The following is a 24397-nucleotide window of genomic DNA, read 5'->3' on the forward strand; positions in this document are numbered from 1 at the left end:
TAAAAATGATGTGCATACAAGTGAAATATATGCATAATAATTTCACACACCAATGAAAATGAAAATGCATTTTGGACTTTTTTCCAGCGCCATGCCCCTCTGTATCCCATCGTTTTTTGTTGTGGATGGCAAGTTTGAGTAAATAAAATTACATGCATGTTGTGCTTAATTTAATGCACACACACACGCATACACACGCACACACACACACACACACACACACGAATGCAGCACAGCAGCAGACACCGCACATTGTGAAAATGGTTGCAGTTTCGCTTTGCGTTTTTCCAATTATGCACAGTTTTTATTTTCAATTTTTATGCCTTGCGCTCTGCGGTTCATTTGGGACCGGGTAGGTAGGTAGTGGGGTAGGGGACTGTAGAAGCCGATGGCCGGCGTACGGGCGTACGGTGAGGGGGGAAATGAATGAAAAGAAATAAAGGCGGCATAAATGCATAAATATTTACACAACGCCGTCGGAATTATGAATAAATTATGGACAATTTTCAAAATAAATAAAATGCGCAAATAATTTGCGCTAGCGGTTTGTGTCTGCACATACTGCCCATACATCATATATACATATATAGTATATTTTATGTGATGCCTAATTTGTACAATAAATATTGACAGCGTACAATTGAATGCTGATGGCTGCAGCAACACGAACGCGTTCGATGGGCGACAAAAAACGCTAGAAAAACGCGTGACCACACATGCGAATGCGTGCATTACATTTTACATTCAGTTGCATTGTTGTTCTTGCTTTTATTACACACGCATCTACGCATCTGTGCACTCAAATACTTGCGCCTAAAAGCAGGCAACAAGAATGGTCTACGAGAGACTTGCACGTTCCTGGCTTTTAACAGTGTCCATACGAGTGCACGCATGGCCCAGAATACACACTTATTGCCAAACAATTGCCAGTCATTTGCAGTGATCGACACTAAACAGCTGTAAAAAACACGAACATACACACACTCATCAAAAAAAAAAACGAGGAAGAGAGAAAAAAAGAGCTGTAGAAAGGGAGCGTGCTCTTTGATTTTGCATTCAACTGTCTTTTTATTGTGGAAACAATTTTTGTTATTTCAATTCAATTTATTCGCTTTTCTTAAAAACATTATGCATTTGCAGGTCAGGTAAGGATATCTGAATACTAAGAGTACAAGAAGCTTAGCCTTTTCTACTTAATTAAGCTAAATGGAGAAATATAAAAAGTTAAACAATTGACCGCTCCAAGCACCAAAAATTATTTCCCAAAAAATTACAACGCTTAATGAATACTAAACTAACTGAATGCAAGTTTTTTATTATTTCTAAATTATATATTATTTATATTTAATGCTTAGGCAAGCAATCCTTTCTGTACTAATTCAACACATCAACCCAAGCTGAGGTTTGATCTGAAAAGGTACATTTTGTTTTCTATGCTAAGACGAAAGTTTCTATTTATAAATGGGTATAAAACACGAACTAATATATTTGGTTTCTTACTGATAAATTATGTTTTACCTCTCATAGTTAGTCCGCGTGAAAATAGTGTAGCCTACTTTCCAGCGGACAGTACTTTAAATCGCCTTTGATGTCACATGCAGGCGCGTCGATGCATTTAACATTAATCACACAACACACCATTACCTAAACAATGCGCTGCACCCGCACACGCACATCGAGGGCTGTTCAATAAATATTGGGCAGAACAATAACGTAACATAACACACACCTTAGAGTAACGCATTTCAGCTGCTTTTTTCTGGCTAATGGCTAATATAAGGAGCACTATGCAAAAAAAAAAAAAAAAAAACTCTGTCTACACCCACCGTATAGCACCGATATGGCCTTTATGGTTAACAGAGTTATAAGCGAGTATAGGTACTGCAATACGTGCGCGGCACTACCCTTCAGTTAAACCTAAATTTGTTCACCGTGTAAGATCAGATTGAAAGGCACACAAGTTGATATAGCGATAGGTTAGTGAAGCGCCGTAATATACTACTTTCTGCCAGAACATTACGAAGGTTAAAACGACTAGGGTTTGCCAAGGCGGTTAGATAACAATAAGCCCCCACTTGGGCTAGTTTCCCAACTTGTATTGTTAAGGTGCTTAATCTTATGCTTATGTTAAAAAAAAAAAGGCTTATTTTTCATGCACAATTTCTTACCTATCTATAGATTCTACAGAATCTGTACACTTTGTCACATAGCTGTCGTAGGAAGGATTGGTACAGAAACAACTTTCCTCCCTTTCTAGAATCAAACGAAGCCTAGGAGTATACCATGGTCGATGTGTGTGAGAACTATATATGCTGTTCAGGCCTCGTCCTATGCCATAAGCGTACAAATTGTGATTGTGGCTCCCTGACTTTAGAATGTCAATGTGTCAGCGAGCTTTGTTACCTTAATTAGCCCACACTAATCGGTTTACATTTGCAAAACTCTAGCTAATTATCATAAAGTCATTAGGCATCAAATTTATGCAATACATACAAACACCTAAACCCCCACCCACACATACATATCTACATGTAGTATATACAGGTATAGAGAGAGAGAGCGAGATACAAGCCATTTGTCTAAGTCAATTATGTGCTGCCGCCTTTGGCTGAACATTAATCGCCAACAAAGCTCAACAACTCAAATCGCGCGTCTCATTTTCGACATTTAATTACTTTTTGCACACACTTCATTACAAGCGGATTTGGCGTGCATTCACATACAGGCACACCTGCCCTACACACACACACACACAGCCACATACACACACACCCAGACACACACATGCTTAGAAGCAGAAACAGAAACAAAAACATAAAAGTCGCCCACCTGCCGCTTAGCACTTACAGCTTGGCAACAACATATACGATCTGTTATTATATAGAAGTGGCGGATGTATGTGTGTGTTTGTGTGTGTGTGTGTGTGTGTGTGCACGAGAATGTGAGACTGCAAGGATGTGTGTGGCTGTCCGCTTCAGCCACAAATCATATCGAGTTTGGTTTATTGCGCGCCCATCGCACACAGTCTCTGATGTTTTTATGAACTTGGCGGCGCGCACCAGCTTTTAAATTTATACTCTCGTAATATTCGTATTATATATGCCCAGTGCCAGTTTTTTTTTTTCCTTCCTTCCTTCTTTACATGTGTGCGATATGGCATGCAGTGACCGAGATCCTTTGGCATTATTTATGCGCCTGCATATTCACATTTGTAGTCTTAGCAAACTAATGATTTGTTTAGATAAAATATATAGCGCGCAGAACACTTTAAGTTGCCGTGAGGGGAAAAGAGTTCTTGAGCTACTCTTAAGCTATTTTAACAACAGTTTTTTATTGGTTTGGCGAACAAATTTATTGCGTAACAAATGTATATAATTATTAATATATATTAAATTTCATTTAAATCCAAAGAATTCAAAAGTACTATACACAAAAAGAAACTTAGAACAAGTGATTAAAATACAAGTACATGTTCAAGAAATGAAGCATCCAATTTCTACCACTCGTCGACTATCGAGTCGATATTCAAGTCCTGAAGCGTCCTTTATTGCTTTCCATCGTATAAGCTTTGTGAGAAATCATGCTTCAAATGTTTTGAAGTAGATCAGGTTTCGAAAAGAAATAAGACATGCAAGTGCAGCCACAAGTTTTGTGAGAAATAAATAAATATTAAAATAAAAACAGATCCGAAAATAAAAAAGGCATCCGATTACTGCCACTTGTTTAGTCGATATTCTGTCCTTAATCGTTGCTTTCATATAAGCTTCGCAAGAAATGAGCCCGATTTCTTTTCGCCGCTTTTTAAAATTCTATTTCTTTTAAAAATTACTAAAATGGCTTTAACGCATTATTTTGCTTCAAAAATCTAATAGTTCTTTCGACATATGAATATTAGAAATTTTATATGTTAGATTATGGCTTGCAAAACCAAGTCTGACTAAAATTAGTAAATCGCTGCGAATAAAATTTGTTCAACGTATAAATTTAAACATGGTTTACTAAGATAAATGAAATTACAGGAAGTATTTGAAAAGAATGGTACAATATTATAGACATTGGCTTTGTTGAGAAAGAGGAATGTTTTTTTGGGGTTATCTGGGGTAGGATAGGAGATAAAGTTAACAAAAAAGTTAATTAAAGAAACTCTGTAATGAGTTTTTTTTTTCTTGATTACTCCCGACAACAATTCGAAGGTGACACAAAATATTTATTTGCAAAAGCAAAGCCATCCTAAATAAAAATTTAAATTAGCTTTCAAGAAGATTGTGTACGCGTATTTCTAAACTGCATTCGTATTTATTTGTAGAAAGCTTTATGCTAACTTTTTTCTTTTGGAGAATCTGTGAAGAGCTACTTACTAAAGACATCTAATTTACATACGACTATTATTTGTTCAGCCTTAAAGTTGATTGTGTTTTTGTAAATTGTTTGACTATATTTGTATTTAATTTTTGAAGGCTTGCTCTTTTGAAGCATCTGTGAAAAGCTGCTTGAAGAAATCTAATTTAAATAACACTATTATTTTCTCTACGAATAAAACCACAATCCAATGTTCAGAGCTTGTATATTTTGCAGAATTTTATTTAAATTGTACATATATTTTGAGATTTTCTTTTTTGTCCTTTTTTTGTTCAAGAACGTACATACTAGCCTGTCTAAATTGAAAGAATGTTACACTTCATTTAATCAAATTCATCACATTATAACAGCATCCTCGCAACAGCAACATCACCAACAACAACAACAAGAACAACAACAACAACAATCCAACATCCTTAGCATACCGAAAGCATCTATTTTTTCGCTGTTTAGTTGTGTACCTTTCATTATTTTCATCTCGCGTTAACTTTATCGCTCGACTGCCAACCGATCTACTTCATTTCCTGTATCCTCCACCCACACACCCACACGCCAATACACCAACACACCCACAACTAGCAAAACGTTGCAAATGAACTTGACTCGAACAGACGTTCGAGTTTCCCGTATCTGTGTCTATATCTGTAGCTGTAACTGTAACTGTGTCTGAATCAGAATCTGATGTTGTTTCTGTTTCTGTTTCTATTTCTTCCTTTTTCGTCTGCGTCTGTGTCTGCATTTTGTGCAACCGTGGCGCCATCTTTTCGCAGGTCTCATTAAGCATATCCATTCTGCTGTCGCTGACTGTGTTCTTCCTGCTGCTGGCGGAAATCATTCCGCCCACATCGCTGGTGGTGCCACTGCTTGGCAAGTTTGTGCTCTTCACCATGATACTGGATACGTTCAGGTGAGTCTGATGCGCCATCTTCCGTATTCTGTATTCTCTATTAAATGTGCCGTGCGACATGCGTTCGATTTGCGTGCCAACTGCCAACTGATAAGGCAGCACCTTCTCCCCCATCCGACTCACCGTTTCTAACTCCCTCCTGTCAACTGACGTGTGTGTGTGTGTGTCTGAGTGTATGCGACATTTTTTCTTTATTGTGCTGCTACGAGAAGGAAACGGAAACAAAAAATAAAACTTTGCCCATTTTTTCCCTTTTTTAGGTACGTGTATATTTATTTATGTGTGTGTGTGTGTGTGTAGGTGAGCCGCATGCTCGCTCAGTTTAAATTTGGCCCCATTGCGATGACACTCAACGCATTTGGCCACACGCCCAGACTCTAATTCAGACTGAGGCTCAGGCTCAGACACAGACGCCTAATGACTGTGCGAGTACAGTGAGAAAATATGTGTGTTAGTTCTCTATTTGTATTCAATTAGTAATGAAACCATTTTGGTGTCTGAATAACGATGGTTTTACAAAAGTCGTTCTTTGGAAACTTTACAATTCCAAAATAGGTTCGTAATTAGCTGACAATAGTAGAATCGAACTGAAATTTTTACATATATAGTATAGCCGGTCTATGTATTGCTGAACGACTAGAGCTGACGGGCTGATAATTTGTAATCAAAATCGTGTAACGTTTGTACTATAAACAATTGATTGGAAAATATTGCTTTCTGAACAATACAGTCTCATAAAGAGGCTCACAATCTTTTTTAAAACAGCTGATTGATTACACACAAGTAATAAAGGCATGTAATCGAACAGCAAGTTACCGGAAGCCAACTTAAACAATCTGTATCTGATGCAAAATATCTGACGTTGTAACGAGAGAACTTGTGATTCAACTTACCAGCCAAAGCCATTCTAAAAACAGGACGATCTGCGGTAACTAACCAATAAAATATACAAAATGTCTTGTTAAGTGAAAGTTCTTATTTGATGGATATAAGAATTGGATCATGAACATAAGGACATGTAATCAGAATAGCAAAGTGCCTTATAAAAGACCGCAAAAACAAATAGAAAAGCAAACTTAACCAATATTTCAGCACAAAAGAAACCTGTTTTAAATCAGCAGTACGTATCTGATGCAAAATATCTGACGTTTTAACGAGATAGCGTTTCATTTTATTTGCCAGTCAAAGCTACAGAAATAAACTTCACTTTAAAAATCGTACGATCTGCGGTAACTAACAAAACAAATATAAACAACTGTCTTTTTAAGTGAGAGTTTTAATTCGATGGATATAAGAATTGGATCATGAACATGAAGACATGTAATCAGAATACCAAAATGCGTAAAAAAATGACCACAAAACAAATAGAAAAGCAAACTTAAGTGATGTTTTGTGACCAAAATCGTCCTATAAATCAGGACTGTGTATCTGACGCAACAAATCTGACTTTAAAATAAGTAAACAAACTCCGCTCCAACAATCGGATCTGCGTAAACTAAGTAAATGAACGCAAATTTGTCTCGAGTGAGAGCTATTTTTGAACTCTACGAAGATAAGAATTATGCAAAAAGAGTGGCGAATTATAGCAACATTAAATAAAGCGACGGCTTTTAGCAACACTAACTACCAATGTCCCCCTCACTAGTAATTGCTACATTTTCTCAAAAAGCATCTTATCAAGAAAATGTATTTTTAGAAATCTGTTAAATAAATCACAAAATCGTCTATTAATTAGAAAGCGTTTCAACATAATAAGCTTAGATTCGTTGAATGCCACACAATTTCAATCTCATTGGTCTGGCGCATGATACTCAACGTTAATCCGATTAGATGGCCATCATTTTGTCAGTGTAGACGGCGAGAGATAGGACTGGAAGTCAAACTTCATAAATGGCCAACAATTTACAGCAATTTGCCACGCCCACACATGATGGCCGAGCTGAGGGCAGTGGCGCAATGGCCGCTTAATTATTTGTAAACAAAAGAGAGCGCGACGTTGTCCGGAAGAATGGGCAAGTTGCCCAATGGCCGGCCGACCCAAATGGACACCAGCATATGCCCGGGCGCAGAGGCTCAATTGTTGCACTCGCCACCATCCATAGATGGGACCCGCAATGCCGCAGCACCGCAACGTCTTCATTTGTGGAACGGTGGCAGACGCAACAGGAGTCGCCGGCCGCATCAATGATGTAATTAAGCTGCCAGGGCTGGGGACGAAATTGGGACCGCTCGTTTGTTCTGTTGTCCTGTTGGGCACTCGTTGTCAATGCGTCCTTCCGACCTTCGACCCCTCCTCCCCCTCCTCCTCCTCCTTATCGCTCTCTCCCTCAATCCCTCTCTGGCTCTCTCTCTCCCTCCCTCTGCCTGTCTGTCTGTCTATTCATTCGCCTCTGCCTGTCTGCTAATTAGTCGTGGGTGTGTGTGTGTCGCTATGTGTGTAAGTTTCAAAGTTAATTACCCAGGCCATGAAGAGGACGCACTTAATCACACGGCAACTCAATGGCAAAGCATAGGTTGAGCCCTAACCATTCCTTTTGCCCACAGCATCTGCGTGACGGTCCTGGTCCTCAACATACACTTTCGCTCGCCACAAACACACACCATGGCGCCCTGGGTGCGCACCGTTTTCATCAATCAGCTGCCGCGTTTTCTGGTCATGAGACGCCCGCTCTATCCGATCAGCGAGATGATGTAAGTATATCCGAACCCTATCCCTACACGGCCAACTCATCAACTCAGTTTGTCTCAGCGGCAAAATAAATCATTGGATTCTTGAAGTTACATTCACCAAAAAAAAAAAAAAAGAAATAAAAAAGTTTCACTTCTTTCGTTTGTCGGGGGGTTATTCAATTATTTCCAATTATAGCATACATACGCATCAATAACAAGAAGTCTGTGGAAAATTGTAATAAAGTTAAGTCTGCAACGAAGATGTTCCTAATCTAGTATAGCATAGTATTAGGGTTGTTGATAATCTAAAGAAATGTAGATGTACATTAATTTTATAAATTTTTTCAGAATTTTTACAGATTCCTTTCAAGCAAAAAAAAAATGTGCGTGCCAGAAATGGAGCTTAATGGCTTTTTTAAATAATTTAATTTGATTGATTTTTATTAAGATTGGTGAGGAGAGCCTTTATAATAATTCACCAATAATCGTTAGATAATCTAAAATTTACTTAAAAAGAATGACTAGAAAATTGATTCAAAACTATTATGAATAGCTAGAAAATGGCTAGAAAAACAATTATAAGAAGCTATAGAAAGTGTTAAAATTCCGCTAAAAACCCGCCAGAAAATATATAGAAAATCCACTAAAAATAGCAGAAAAATCCCGCTCGAAAATTGCTTAAAAACCGGCATGAATAGCTAGATAATGGCTAGAAAAACAATTATAAGAAGTTAGGGAGAGGGTAGAAAATCCGCTAAAAATCCGCCAGAAAATATCTAGAAAAATCACTTAAATCAATCAAATACCAAGATATAGAAACCCCGCTAGCAAATAGCTAGAAACTCCGCTGATAAATATTCCTGGAAAACCACTAGGTAGACATAAATGAGCAGAAGCGAAATCAACTGCTGACGATTGCGGGTTTTTTTTTGTGAAGCAATATGTTTTCGAAATATGACCGATAGGAGAACACCAAGTTTGTTTAAATTTCAGATTGTACCGTTAGGTTCATAACACAGCTGATTTTTTTGTTTACATTCATAATTACAACTTTGCCAGCTGGTCTACTTGCTGTTCATTTATGTGCGCCTGTTACCGTGCTATTGGTTTCGTCACAGAAAAGGTTGCCGATCCAGCATTCAAGAAGAAGAAGTTTCACTTCAAAATTGAGTCACATTTACGCCTATGGCGAAAGCTAATATCTTCGTTATCTAGTATTTCACCAACATAAATAGATGGCTGGTCAGGCACTACGTCTAAATACTAGTGTTAGCCTCACATGCTAGTTATAGTGACTAAATAATTTGTTTGATATTTGCAGCAAATCCTCGCGCCGCCTAATGGTGCGCACTTGCAATGGACTCGAACTGAGGGATCAAATACCACCGTTGCCACCGCCTGTGGCTCTGTCGCGGTAAGTACCCCAAGTGGGAGGGGGGGGATGAGGAGCTGTGTTTGTAAGTGAATTATAAAATTTGCAGCATGCATCACAGTCCGAAGACAACATCGCGCAGCACATCGCCACACCTGCAACACAGAGTACATAACCTCAATCTGATGGATGAGCTGGGGGGCGGTCTTATTGGTGTCGGCGGCGGCGGCGTTGGCGGCGGTTGTGGCGCCTCCACCATAACTGGCCACCTGAGCTCGCTCTATCCGCCGACCATATCGACGGTGAATCAACAAACTTCGACCACCTCCTCGCTGATCGATGCCCAGTATCACAATCAGTATCAGCAGACCGGTGGTTCACTGCTCGATCATCCACTGACGCCAACCAAGTTCCGTCAGATGACCTCGACGTCGAGTCAGACAGGAAATGGTGGCGGTGGCGTTGGCGTTGGCGGAGTTGCTGGTGGAGGCAATGCCGGCTATCATTATTATGCACATGGCGCCGGCGGCGGCAAATCCTCTTCGACCACCACGTTGCATCAGTCGCAGCAACAGCAACAACAACTACAACAACTACAACAACAGCATCAGGCCAGCCAGGCCTCCTCCTATCATCTGTACAGGCAGCAATCGACCTCGTCGGCAAATTTCTCACCGCTGCCCCAGCACGCGCATCAGCACCACGCGTCGACAACCACCTGCGACCTGCTTGGCAGCAACAATCCCAATGTGATAAAGTCAACGACGACCGTTAATTCGGTGGCCACCGCATCAACTTTGGCGGACTCCTGCTGCAGCGGCACCATACAGATCCATCAGGGCATGGGTGCCGGCGTTGCCTGTCAATCCTCTGAGTTGCTTCACGGCGCTGGACGCGCCACAACCTCAGCCGCAGCAGCGGCGGCGGCGGCGGCAGCAGCTGCAGCAGCGGCGGCAAATGCCAGCAGCTCAACGGCAGCGGGTGGCAGCCTCTCGACGCCGCCACCACCACCGCCGCCAGCGTCCGCGGCCTGTGATATACTGCCCGCCTGTCAGCGCGAGGGCGGACCGCATTGCTGCTCCGGTCGTGGAACGGTGCGCCAACGCTGGCACACCTGTCCCGAGCTACACAAGGCCATGGATGGCGTCACGTACATAGCGGATCAGACGCGCAAGGAGGAGGAAAGCACACGGGTAAGTGCCGAAAGAATAAAGCACCTGATCCAACATTTCCATTGCGAGACCCCTGAACTCAAACGATTTTAGTTTTTATTACTATTCTACTATTTCTACAAAATATAATGCACACTTCTTCTACTACTTGTATATAAAGGTTAAAGCTCGATTCGATTCGATCTGAAAATCTAATGCAATATTATTGCTTCCAACAGTCAGATATGTAATATGATATACGCGAGATATATGTCTGCAAAGTCCTTACTGATCAAAAATTTGCACACAAACTCTCTAACTATATCTGGAATACAACGTTATTTTATTCAAAACCTAGAATTGTTATTCTAGGTATATTTTGAAAGCTGTTTGAAACAGCCTTTTAAGGCCCACTAGTGAAATGAATTTGATGGCAATTCCGCCAAATTTAAAAGAAATGCGGAATAAGAAAGGGTCCTCTTGTATTAAAATCTTTCTATATTTCGAATACATTTTGGTACTAAATTATAACACACATTTAGAACTTATAAGCATATCTTAACGATAATTAGTGAACATTTTTAAAAAGAAGCGGAATTAGGAATTTAACTTTAGTATAAAACAAAACCAATAACTATCCTGTATATCCAAAGAAGTTTAGGAGTTACTTTTAAATTTCTGTGCAAATTATTTGCATATCTGACCATAATCTTAAGGGAATTCCAGAGATTCAGAGATAAAATTCACTTAATTGATGTAAACCGCACCAACACACTGGATCAACCGAATGGGTGTGAAATATGCGGGCAGGTTGTGGTAAAGGACATGTCACGCGGCCTTGACAGCAGGCGATGGTTACGGTTAACTATATCAGGAATACAATGTTACTTTTTTCAAAACCAATAACAATTCTAAGTATATTTTGAAAGCTGTTTGAAACAGACTTTTAAGGCCCACTAGTGAAATGAATTTAAAAGAAATGCGGAATTAGAAAGGGCCCTCTTGTATTAAAATCTTTCTATATTTTAAGATAAGCGGAATTAGTTAATATAACTTTAGTATAAAACAAAACCAATAGCAATCCTGTATATCCCAAGAAGCTTAGGAGTTACTTTTAAATTTCTGTGCAAATTATTTGCATGTCTGACCATAATCTTAAGGGAATTCCCTCAAATTTCATGGGGAAACAGATTTGGGAAAAGATCCAGGATACAATTCACTTAATTGATGTAAACCGCACCAACCACGCTGGATCATCTGAATGGGTGCGCGATATGCGGGCAGGGGTGGCGGCAGGTTGTGGTAAAGGACATGTCACGTGGCCTTGAACTGACAACAGGCGACGGTTACGGTTACAGTTGCGTTGATGCTGACTCTGATTCTGATTCTGACGGCGAAGGCGACGCACGACAAACGACAAACGCTTGAAAATCAGGCCAAGTGGCTGCCATGGCGGCGTCGACGCTTTTATCGATTGATGTGCGGCTGTAGGCGCTGCTCTCTCGCTTACATAATTTCATGGGCAAAGCCGCTTATCATTGCCACAGCTTAGTGTTCTGTTCTGCTCTGTTCAGTTCTCAACGCTGGCGGCTGATCCCCGGGGCGGAAGTGGAGCGCGCCCCTGGGCGGCCATGTTAATAAGATGCTGTTCGGCTCGATTCGTTTCGTCACCCCATCCTCAACCACCCCGCCTGTCCTGCGATGGCAATCAAAAGCGCAATAAATTAGAGCGGCCTTAGCTTAGATTTATTAAAACGTCAATAATCGATGAGCGGCCGCGGGGTAACACCTAGCCAGAAGGGAAACACTATAAAACGCAAGTGTGCGAACGATACAAAGACATACTATGTGTGGAGAAAGAGAGAGAGAGAGAGGGGGGAACAGAGAAAAAGATGGCTCCAAAGGAAACGGCTGGACATGTCACTCAACGCCGTCGACACAAAGAACTGACTAGCCATCAGTGGCTGGTGCCGGCGACGTCTTCATCGCATGTTGCCGCTGATGAGGTTCCCATTAGAGATGAACAATACATTAGCCTACAACTAACTAGGTATAACTATTCTAATTTATCTTCGCTGCAAATATTTTTAATAGCACACAATTAAGTTTTGTTGGCAGTTTAAGGGACACTTTCAACTTTAATTTATTCACTTTTCTTAAAACTTTATGTATTTACAAGTGAAATAAAGAGATCTTAATGTTAAGAGCACAGACAGCTTACCTTTATCTACTTAAGTGAACCAAATGGAGAAATGTAAAAGCTAACAACTATTGAGAGTGGAAACCGGGAAAAATCATATAAAAAATATCCAGAATTAATGGACACTTTGTTGTTTAAACATTTTATGATAATACATCATCTTAAAAAATAGTTTGAAGGACTATTTTTTAACCAACATTTGTAACATTTTATTAAAAGCTATCAATCTTATGAGTTATAATTTCAATTTTTATTAAATAATCGATAATAATACAATCATCTTTAGAGACAATTTATTGCCATTTATTTTATTTTTTTTATTCCAAAAATGTTTGAAAGCTATTTTTTGATATGAACGCATTATCTTTGCAGTCAGCGAGAGTGAGAGAGAGATTTTTAAGATGTCGAATAATTGCTTGACACATAACAAATTTATTTTCAAATCAAATATTCAATGTAGTTATTATATCATCTTTAAAGATAATATTGAGGAACAGCTTCTCACAAAATATTACTAAACAGCTTTTTGCCAAATATTGGTATACTTTCGATATTAATAAGGTTACATGTTGTTTGTGTGAGAAGTGAACACGAATATTCAACCAAAAGCTCACTTCAAAGCAAGGAATTCTTGTGACAAAATCGCAGATGAGATATAGACATCGCACATCTCTAGTCGCTGCTGCTTTTACGTATGATGATGATTTTGTCCATACGTTTACGCCGTCTGCCGTCTTGCCCTTTTGTTGACCTTCGTTGCCCGCCACCAGCCAACAGCCAACAACAACAGCAACCGAAATAGCAACAACAATAACTAAAACATGTGCTGCTATTGCAGCTACAGAGCTACAGAGCATATGTATAGAATAGGTATACTTCTATCGCACAGTGGCCCATTCGGGGGGCTTTCGTGGACAACTACCAACGAGCCAACCATAGTTTGGACGGTTTCATTGTTCCAGAAACGGTAAAATGGCTTCCACTTTCCTTATTTTCATTGGTTTTTTATAATTCCATAGTGTTGATCTTTAAACATGATTCAAACATCATCTAGAGATATGCCCCCCATGTTAAATATCTTTGCTTTGAAGAAGAGTAAGAGATAATTGCCATTCATGGTTATTTCTCTTATTTGCATTTCATGGGTCTTTATTCTTTATGTTATTTGGACTTTGATTAAATGGCGATTACTGGTGGACAATTCAAACTTAAAGATAATACTTCAACATAGTGTACTCGTCTATATGTAGTCTATAACTTTAAGTACAAGTAGTATCATAAAGTCATTTTCTCGATATTTTCTTTAATAATATTTTCCCCACTTCATGTATAATTCGTACAAAGTTTGCATTTTTATTCGGAATATTAGACATATGCCACGATAGCAACGAAATTAATTCTCCTATTCCCCCAAAGCACCGCATAAAGGTAAAGGACGTTATTTGTTTAGAAACAGAACTTTGAGAGTTTTAGTTTCTACATTCCGAACTAGGATCGCCATATTAATTTCCCAACTTAATACTATGTATTTAGTTAATATTTTGAGAGTCCCTAGTGAAATTCATTTTCAATTGAAGTTTAAAAAATGTGAAAAACCATAAAAGCTTTTAAACCTTAAACTTCAATAAATAAATAATTAAGGAAATTTATTTATTTATTACTCCATTTGAAAACGCCAGTTTAGGCGAATTAAGATCTCAACATTTTTGCGATTACTCAAAGGATTAACAAAAAGCTTTTAATGAAATCATCACTCTATCCAAAAGCTATTTCTAATTTTAAAAGAATCTTCAGAATCTGAAAATATAAGACTTTTCTTAACCACCAAGGTATTTCAATTGACATTTTTTCAACACCATTCTTCTGTTAAATTATTTCATAGAAACTAGGAAGAGTGCTTTCCCAGGCTTTAACTTAAGAATAGTTCTGTCTGAGAAGAGATTGTATTTTTTGCCGCTTTCAATGCGAAAACCGACCACTGTGCACCAATTTGGTGTTCGCTGTCGTCATTTTTCCATTGTCCATTGTCCATTGTCTGTTGCCGGTTGTTGGTAGAAAGATGGAGCTGGCAGCTGCTCTCTGACCGTTTTGGGTACGCATTTTATGTTTTCATGCGCCTAGTTGGACAATACAGCACATGTGTGCCTCTGCATAGACACACACGCACACACACACACACACAAACATTCATACACACTTATGAGCATGTGTGTCTGTGTGTGTGATTGTGAGACGCTTATGGCTGCTGTCAAGGAATTGCGTCGCGCCACGCCACGCTGCGCGTAGCAGTCGCACAAAAGTTTTAATGACTTTTCATGCGCCTCATGAACAGAGCAGAACTGACTAGAGACAGACCAGATACAGGGACGAAGATGGAGACGGAGGCAATGTCCAGCGGGTCCAACGAGCAGCACCAGCCATCAGGCACCAGCACTAGAACCAACACCAACACCAACATCCACACCAGCTCGAAGTCCGAGTCGAAGTCGATTGGCAAGCGGCGCACTTTTGTAGTTTCTGTCAGGCCATGGATGGACATAATGAATGTCTTGTGGCGCACAAAATGCCAATGAAAGTATTTTATTAAAATTACGCACACACTCAATCATTATTGGAATGTCATGCTGAGCTTAGGCAGAGCACAAAACACGTCTAGGGAGGATTGGAATGGCCTCGAGTGCTGTGGCCGTTGGTCTAGTGTCTAGTGCCTTCGGCATTTACATTAAGTGCGTCTAATGTGCTCGAAGTGGCTGCCACGCCCATAAGCAAACAACTCCCCAAATGTGTGTGTGTGTGTAAGGACATCAATGTGTGTGTGGTGGGAGTTGAGGAGTTGGGCTTTGAACAGCTGTTAACTGCTGAGGACTTGCAGCATAAGGATACCTGATACCCATGCATGCAGAGACAGAGACTGGCTTGGTTGAATGGCATTCGATTGCTTGAAAGAATTCGAGAAACTCACATCAATCGCCAATCGCAAGTACAACTATGAGAGATGAAATTCAACTTGTTTGTCCGACGTCAGACGAAATGCACTAAAAACCATACCAAGTGGGGTGCCAATTCTGTAAAAAGGGAGGCAAGTCATAGTTAATTGATGTATGGGGTGAACAATCGACCAAGCCTCTGAAGCACTCTCCACAGAGTGTGGCATTAAATGCCCACAAATATGTCGAAAGCAAATGAATTGTGAAATTGAAATGTTTTCGACACACAAAGCTACCGTCATTTCCTTCTCCACAATCATTTGGAAGACGAGAAAAACTTTCACAATGAGGGATTTGATGGAATGAATCACACGCATGAATGTACCAACTTTTTAAATCCTATTTAAGAGCCCCATTATATTGCATATCCATCAGCATGCAAAGTTGAATCTGTCCGTCCAACCAGTGCGGCTTACACCACTTTGTTGTCTAAGTATGCTTGCTTAAAGATATCTGAAATGAATTCATGGACGTCAAGAATTGATTCACATCGAACTAAAGCCATTTATCTTCGAACATTGAACAACTTCCTAATGAAGAAACTTCAACAAAAATGGTGACAAGACAACAAAGAAATTCTCACATTTTGCTGAAATATTTTGTTAAGGAAGAAAGTAATGCTAGCTTTCTTATTCTCATTTGTTTGATGAGATCTCCGAGTGAAAGGCAAAACGACTTTGCTCGGTCGATTGCTCCTAAGGTATTAAAGGATCGTCAACTTTTCTCTATTTATCTCTGAAAATCTGTTGTCTATAATTGCGCCTTTTCTCTGCCACTCTCTTTACATGTTTTAATATAGAATAGAGAAACTATTGGCACCTATTTTTCAGTCTTATCGTCTTGAAAATCTCTTCTCATTTTCCATGCCCTCCTTGCAACTTGCTTTCTCCGTAGTTCTCATTCGTTTCATATCTCTTCTGTTCTACAAGCCTTCTTTTTGTGACCATTCTCTCTGTTCTCTTGTCAGCCCAACTTCTTCTTCTTCATTGCTATAATGGAAATCTTTTTCTTCCTCTCCTAAGCTTTTGGTTTTTTTCTCCCTCCATCTTTCCATAAATGTTCTCTTTTCGCTTTTTTTGCCCTCTTGCAACTCTCTTTCTCCCTATTTCCCATTCCTTGAACCTCACTTCTTTTTCTCTAAGTGACCATTCTCTGTGCTCGCTGGATATTGGATATCTCCATTGCCGTCATATGCTTATCTAATCTCCATCTCTGCCTCTCTCTTCTCCACCAATTCTATATACTTGTATAGTAAGAGAACTGCTTTTTAATCATCGCTCTCTTTCTCTGTCTTTTATTCTTAATGTGCAGGTTAAAGAGGACTGGAAGTATGTGGCCATGGTGCTAGATCGTCTCTTCCTCTGGATCTTCACAATAGCCGTGGTCGTCGGCACTGCCGGCATTATCCTGCAAGCGCCCACACTCTACGACACCCGCGTCCCCATCGACATCAAGTTGTCGGAAATCGCATCGACGACGGCCAAACCAAATGTGGCACGACCCGTGTTGTAAGTCTTTTTAAAAAAAAAAAAACCGCTGGAGTCCGCAAGTGGAACAGCAACAGAGACAGAAACAGGACCCGAAAAAAAGGAGCAGGAGTTGGCAAGCAAGGTGAGCGGGCAACTCCTGCATATTAGTACTAACATATAAAGATAACAGAATTATAAATTATAGTTTGTACTAACAACAACAACAACAGCAACACACAGACAGTCTGACAAGCAAAATACGTGCAACATAAATCGCATTTGTTTTTCTATTGTGGAATTTGTTCTCTATTTAAATTTTAATTGTTTTTTTTTTGTTTGTTTTTTTTTTCTTTGGTCGTGTACGACAGAGCAACACAAACAGTATAATTATCTTAATACAAGACGAAGAGAAAATAACAACAACAAAAACAACAGTAACAGCAACTTGTTCCAACAAACAAACAAACAAACAAATCTAACTAACTATAAGTAAGAATAACTGTATTGTTATATACTTAACATAACTGTACACTAATGTTAAATGCAAATGGTTTTTTTTTCTCAGTCTAGGCATATTTAACAAAAGAAAAAAAGGTACACTAACTAACTGAGGCTAAGAGTAAGCTATAAAAACCAAAAAAAACAAAAACAAAAGCAAGCAACAAATTATAAGCAAACAGAAAACGTAATGAGAAAATATTTCAAAAATATTTATGCATAGCAAAAACAAATTGTATTTGAAAAGAAACAAAAAAAAAAAACAAGAAAAACAACAACAACAACAACAGAGATAAACGAAGTGGGAAGAAGAGGAAAAACTAGTGAAATTAATTAACAAGCAGCAATTAGCATTAAACAAATGAAGTTAGCTAAGTATCATATACATGTGTGTGTGTGTTGTGCGTCTGTGTCTATGTGTGTGAATGGAAAATAGAAACAAAAAAAAAACAAATCACTTTTTTTCATGTGCGAGTGTTTGTCTATGTGTGTGTTTATGAACGCTCAAGTTGTAAATGAGGCATACGAAATTATGCAACAAAAAAAAAAAAAAACAGAGCCCCCGTCAACGTGTTGTGAACTGCCAGCAAATAATTAATAGATACTCGTACTCGCAAATACATGCAAGTACCCCCTAGAACAGTGTGTGGCAATTCACTTTGCGGTTTAACGAATTTCACAGTTACGAACTACAAGTAGATAGGGAAAATGTCCGAGGTGCTTTTTAAATTCGCCACAGCCAAGATAAAAATGTCTCCCTTCCATAATCTCTCCTGGCTTGAATATGTCGGGAGCTACTTGTCTGCTATAAACCCTTCACTGTGTCTTACAACAAAACTTTAGTACTAACTTGTTAAAGTTATCTTTACTTATTTAGTATTTTGTCAACCACACACGAGTGATGCAAAACCATTAAATATGACTACAACATTCTCAATATGCGATTTGATTCCCAGGCTTTAGAAGTAAACAAGTTATTCACACAAAACTATTTATAATTCCTATAATATAGTGATCTGACACTGTCGTTCTCAACATATTATCTGTGTCCGTCGAAAAGAGGTGTCCAAAGCTCCAAAGCTATGAATTCGTCTTGTCACGCTGATCATATAAAATATAAATAGTTTGTACCTATAACACGTGATCTATCATTCTTCCAATTGAGTTTTACAAACCTATATTCAGTATATAGTGAGAACAAATTAACGAAGAAAAGTGTAATTTCAAATATATATAGGCAAAAGGAGGAAATGAGTTTGAAATGAAGAAAGACTTACCATTATCTTGGGCAGAAAAAGAAACAAAATACACATTGTATTTATTTTCGTCCTTTTCTTACACTTTGAATTTTTGTCTAACCTTCAGCATTTTTCACGCAGCCGGTTGGGGTATGTCAGAAGCTTCTAAATACTAAGTTTGCAACTACTGAGCAGCTTAGTAGTATTTTTTTCGACAGTCATATACCAATCAGCTTTTGAGCACTTGCCATTCTGGGAATATAAGCGGATTTCAAACCGTTTCTTTCACATTTGTCAAATGTTTCTAATACGTTTACTTATAAAGGCGATTACATTTTATTTAAATGTAAAAAATCAATAGCTTACTATTTCAAAGGATAACAAATTCACGTCAAAACCCAAAGCACAAAATCGTTTAATATAATACAAACCAAATTTGAATAATTTCTATTTATGGATTGCGGCCTTAAAACAAAAACCATAATAGTAATCCTCATTCATGCTTTGGTTTTTTTTTCAACAATTTTTTCTGCTGCTTGGAATATGGCTAAAAATAATATATAGAAACAAATTGAAACACTAAAGCCTTTAAAATTGTATTTAATGTGGTATGTAGTGTAAAGTGAATTGGAATATGTAAACCAAGATTTTGAACGCAATATGTGTTTCCTCTCCAAAGCTTTAAAGTCCACAGATAGTCATAATTTGCAACAACCTTATCAACATTAAGAATGCAATTAAACAAAATTAACGCGAAACAGCTTTGTGTACAATTTCAAACTCAACTAAAGTCACAATAGAATGAAATATTTATGTACTATTAGTAAGTAGAAAAAATGCAAAAATGTTTCAAACTTTGGTTGAATTCCGCGCTGAAATTGTTGACATTTTATGTCTCATAAAACAATAGACAGCACAATGATGAAAACCTCGTCAATCCCTAATATGCTTAAAATAAATCATAAAACCTTTCTATCCCAACTTCTCTATGCAATGCTTCAGAAATTCTTGCTTGCAAATAATGTTGGAATCATAGATGCAATCCTAAGTAGTTCTCACTTATTGCACTCATTGCAAAAAGGTTATGGATTATGGTAAGATGTAAAATCCAATAAAGCATTAGTATGATTTAAACATGATTGGCAGTTGGTGGTCAGTGCCGGTCGTCGACGACTCTGCAGTTGCCAGCTCTACTGGGTAGTGTACATATGTATGTATTTGCGTGTGTTGTGTGTGTGGCTTGCACGTGTTTGTGCATAGCTGATAATTATTATTTGATATGCACACATACATGCATGTACGAGTGTGTGTACTGCATATAGTATATGACTATAAATATAAATACATACATATATGCAGAGGCAATAGTTGGAATTCAATTAAAGTGCTCTCGACATCATGCTCTCTAAATTGGTCGCGCGTTTTTTGTCGCGCAATTAATGCGCTGGCGACGCGCGCGCGTTTCAAATGCGGTTGCCATTTATTTTACATGCATTTTATTTAATTTTTTGTTTTTTCTGCTTGCGTTTTGTCATTTTGCACGCTTGCTGCATAATTTATGCTAATTTATGCTCACACAATTCCCAACTAACACACACATACATATTTTCGCACATACGTGTTTACACACACGTGCGCCAAAGCGTTTTACACGCCAACAAATTACCAAAATTATGTCAAACTGCTAAACTACTGAAAAGTCGCGCCGCAAACGATCCCCTTACTCCATCCGTACCGCACCGCACCCTACCGCCTACTTGGCGCTATGCTTTATTTTATGCTTTTGCATTAATTTCATAGCTTTATTTCCGTGGCTGACTGCCTGGCTGTCTTGCTGTCTTGCTGTCTTACTGGTTGGCTGGCTGGCTTGCAAGCCAAGCTGGCAGCTCGGAAGCCTGGAAGCTGGCTAGCAAGCAAGCAAGCAAGCGAGCGAGCATATCTGCATTTCACGTTTAACGTTATTTTATTACAAAACATTTGAAAAGGGCCATAAAAGCAAATGCTGCACTAGAATGTCCTTGAGCATCGGGACAATGGTGTGGCACCAGCAGCACTAGGCAGCAGTAAGCAGCAATCGCGTCAGCCCAACAGCAGCCACAAAATTTCCCCCAACAACAGCATTCTGTTAAACGCCATTCTTTTAACAGCAGATGCCGAAGCTGGCATACTCTTCCTCTTCTGTAATAACAGCAACATTAATATACATTTTGAATATTGATTATCCGCTTGCAGCATCTTTAATATACTACTTATCCATTTTGGAAAAGTCCATGGTGGCTGCTTTGTTGCGGGATTTTGATCATTTCAATATTTTAATTGTAAAAATCAGAAAAATTCAGCATTAAAATTGTTTTAGATATTCGCTTATTTCAATTCAAATCAATTCCAAAAACTAAATAAAAACTGTTGTAAATATCCGAATATTTAATATTCAATATAAAATATAAACAAAAGGCTAACAATCAAATAAACTAGTAATACTCACATTTTGTGCAAAAAATTGTCCAAATCATTTTTTGGTACCTTTTAAAAAAATGTGGTAACAAAATTGTTGTATGTATTCCACTATATATCATATATTTGATAGGCATTGCTTTTAAATCTAGGGGTCAATATATATATATAACTATATATTCTATCCTAGCTACAATTTGAATAATTTAACATTTTGTTGAAGGTTTTCATGACATCATAAGTTGTGTTTAGCTTATTTTTATTAAACTCAACGTTTCACTCATTCACAATTAGAATTAAAGCTACATTCTTCCAACATCACTCTAACCTAAATATAGTACTATAATAAATAATTGGCACATAACAATTGCATTGCTGTTCCAAATCTAATTAAAATAGTGCGGAGTGAACATTTTTTTAAATTATTTATTCTATTTTAATTTTTATGTTCAAGTTGTCTGAATTTTAATAACCTGAAGCAGTAAACCTCTTCGGCATAATGATGTCCATTATTTGCTTTCCTATACTTTATCTTCATTTATTATTTGTTTCTGCTCTGCCTTCTATGCGTTTGCATTCTATTTTCATGCACGCTCAAATTTTTACAGGGCATGAAAATTTCCCATAAACAAAATGTTAGCTACAGAGCTCTGTTAAACGCGCTGTTAACATAACATAGCAGTCCTTGGCAGCCGACAAAGCTGTCCTTAAGATAATTTCATTTTCACATGATTTTCTACTGCCGCGCCAGCGTCACAAAAACAAATACACATCATTATAATAACGCTTGATACGATGATGTGCATCCCAGGACGCTGAAACATTTTATATATTTTTTAACTGAAATGAGCGTATCGGACGAAATTGAATCGAGCCGGGCTTTAAGCGCAACAAACAGTGCAAAGGAAACAGGATAACTCGGTTCGGTGCACATTTTGAATTAGTTTTTAATGAAAAAAGTTGCATAATTATATTTCACGCTCCTTAAATTCGAAAAATACATAAAATTAACAAAAATAATTTATAAGAAAACTCAGTTATATTTTGTACTGTACAGTATTATAAATTTTGTAATATTTTCCAACTCTTGCAAAATCAAATGCGAAAAGAAGCTCTTATTGAACAGCCCTCCCACTGTTGCAGGCGCTTGGTTGGGAATTTCTTGACAAACGAAAGAGTCAAAGACCGAACGGATTTAAGTCATCAAAAGTGGCCATAAAGATTGTAGCTGGACGATTTTTATAAGCATATTTTATTTAAAAGTTGTAGCAATGCTTAGCTTTTCATTGCAAATTTATTGTTCCAATATAAAAAAGATTTGAATACACTATTTATGGACTGGCTGGTACACAAGGATAGCCAGTCTGTAAAGTTTATAAGCTAAAGTTTCATAACACGCAGCTTTTGCATACATAGCATCGACTACATTCTTCTTCAATTTACCATTTTTCAAATTTTTATCGATAACAGCTGCATTTTTTCGCTTCGTGTCTTCTGTGATCACATTTTTGCATCAATTAGATTTATTTTTATTTTGGGCGTATCAAACAAATTTATTGTTCATATAGGTATGAACAAATCTTCCATGTGTTGCACGCATAAATGTTTGAGTACAGTTATGAACAGATACGGATTTGAAATGAATGCTACCAGTTCAGGCCAACCTAAAGTAGTAATCATAATTTCTGGCTTTTACTTTTTGAAATACAGGTATTTCTCTTATTTCCTTGAATTTTACATATTAACTTGTGTAAAAATGGTCACTTTGAAGGTTCTTGCTTTTACAGTTTCGTCTTGTGTTTAGTTTCCAAAAAGCTGTTCAGACAAATACCTATAATCAGGCCTTATGTTTGCTTATGTGAACGACAGGATTCGTTTGAGTGTAGGTGTGTGTGTGTGGGTGTGTATGTGTGGGTGTGTGTGTGTGGGTGTGTGTGTGTCTTACCACATGTGTCAATCACAGCCAGGGCGTTATTAACATGCCAAAAAAAAAGTGCGTTTGTCGTCGTCTTCAGCATCATCCTCGACATCAACGTCTGTGCCAGGCTTGCAATTTCATTTCGTTTTCATTTTATTTTTTCATTTTTAATTAAATGAAATGCGAGCGAAAAACTGCACACAAATGAAAAGCCATTAACAAAAAAGAAAGCACAAATACGAGTAGAGAAAACAACAACAAAAAAAAGGAATTGCAAACGTAAACGTAAACTTTTCTGAAATGTTTTTTAATGGCTGGCCAAGTTGCTTGTTGCGTGCTCATGCACATACACATGCACATGCACATGAAGACCCATACGCAGACATATGCACATCCTTCATGGTCGTAGTCAAAGTAATAGTAGTTGTAGTTATAGTTATAGTTGGGCAATGCTATTACTGTTGCTGTCATCGGTGGCGTATGAGCAATGTGACGACATTGAAGTCAACCGCAAATCATAATTGTTGCAACAACAGTGTAACAACAATGTAAGCTTAAACAACAACAGCAGCAGCAACAACAACAACAACAGCAACATGACAACTAGAAGCGACCACAACGAAAGCCACAAAAGAGGACATTAGCCTTGTCCTGTTGTCATTCCCCTCGCTGACTGGTAATTTTCCTGCCCTGTCCCTGTTGTCGCCATCAGCGTCGTTGCCGTCACCGTTGTTGTTATTGTAATTGCTTTTATGATGTTGACCATTGTTGTGCCATCCACGGGCTGCACGCCTGGCCAGTACACGCCCCCGCCCACACCCTCACCATCGCCACCGCCTCTTCCAAACGCCTAGGTCCACCATCCACACGCATTACATTCATTTAAGTCCTGCCGCAACTTCAATCGCGATGCGTATCAGTTTGTTTTAACTTTTAGTAACCAACACAGCCCTTCCCCTCCCTCATCCATCCAATGCCGCCATCAAACCGTCCATTCCTAAAAGCATGTAACAACATTTATCTCTGCCGCCGCTGCCGCTGCGTGTTGTATGCCTCAGACAGTCGCCACATTCTTCTTCCTTCCTTCCTTCCATTCTTCCGCTCACTCAGAAAAATAACTTGAGGCCAAGACGTTTCGAAATCAAGTATTGCATCGAAATATTAGACCGATGCA

At 38.4% G+C, this 24397-nt stretch overlaps 1 protein-coding gene across 2 annotated transcripts in view; it reads left to right on the forward strand.

Annotated features, from left to right (window-relative positions):
• Positions 1-17158, forward strand: part of LOC115627258 (acetylcholine receptor subunit alpha-like) — a 96397-nt gene extending 79239 nt beyond the window's left edge. Inside the window, exons 6-11 of one of the 2 annotated variants that reach the window (XM_030522885.1) lie at positions 5130-5266; positions 7811-7957; positions 9258-9350; positions 9418-9802; positions 9929-10501; positions 16958-17158. In XM_030522885.1, coding sequence (XP_030378745.1) covers positions 5130-5266; positions 7811-7957; positions 9258-9350; positions 9418-9802; positions 9929-10501; positions 16958-17158 — 1536 coding nt within the window. Of the gene's footprint in view, positions 1-5129; positions 5267-7810; positions 7958-9257; positions 9351-9417; positions 9803-9919; positions 10502-16957 lie in introns of both variants that reach the window. The other variant, XM_030522886.1, reaches the window with a different exon arrangement.
• The last annotated feature ends 7239 nt before the right edge of the window (positions 17159-24397 follow it).

The sequence above is a fragment of the Scaptodrosophila lebanonensis genome, unplaced genomic scaffold, assembly GCF_003285725.1.
Source record: "Scaptodrosophila lebanonensis strain 11010-0011.00,11010-0021.00 unplaced genomic scaffold, SlebRS2 tig00000092-arrow-pilon, whole genome shotgun sequence".
Lineage (NCBI taxonomy): Eukaryota > Metazoa > Arthropoda > Insecta > Diptera > Drosophilidae > Scaptodrosophila > Scaptodrosophila lebanonensis.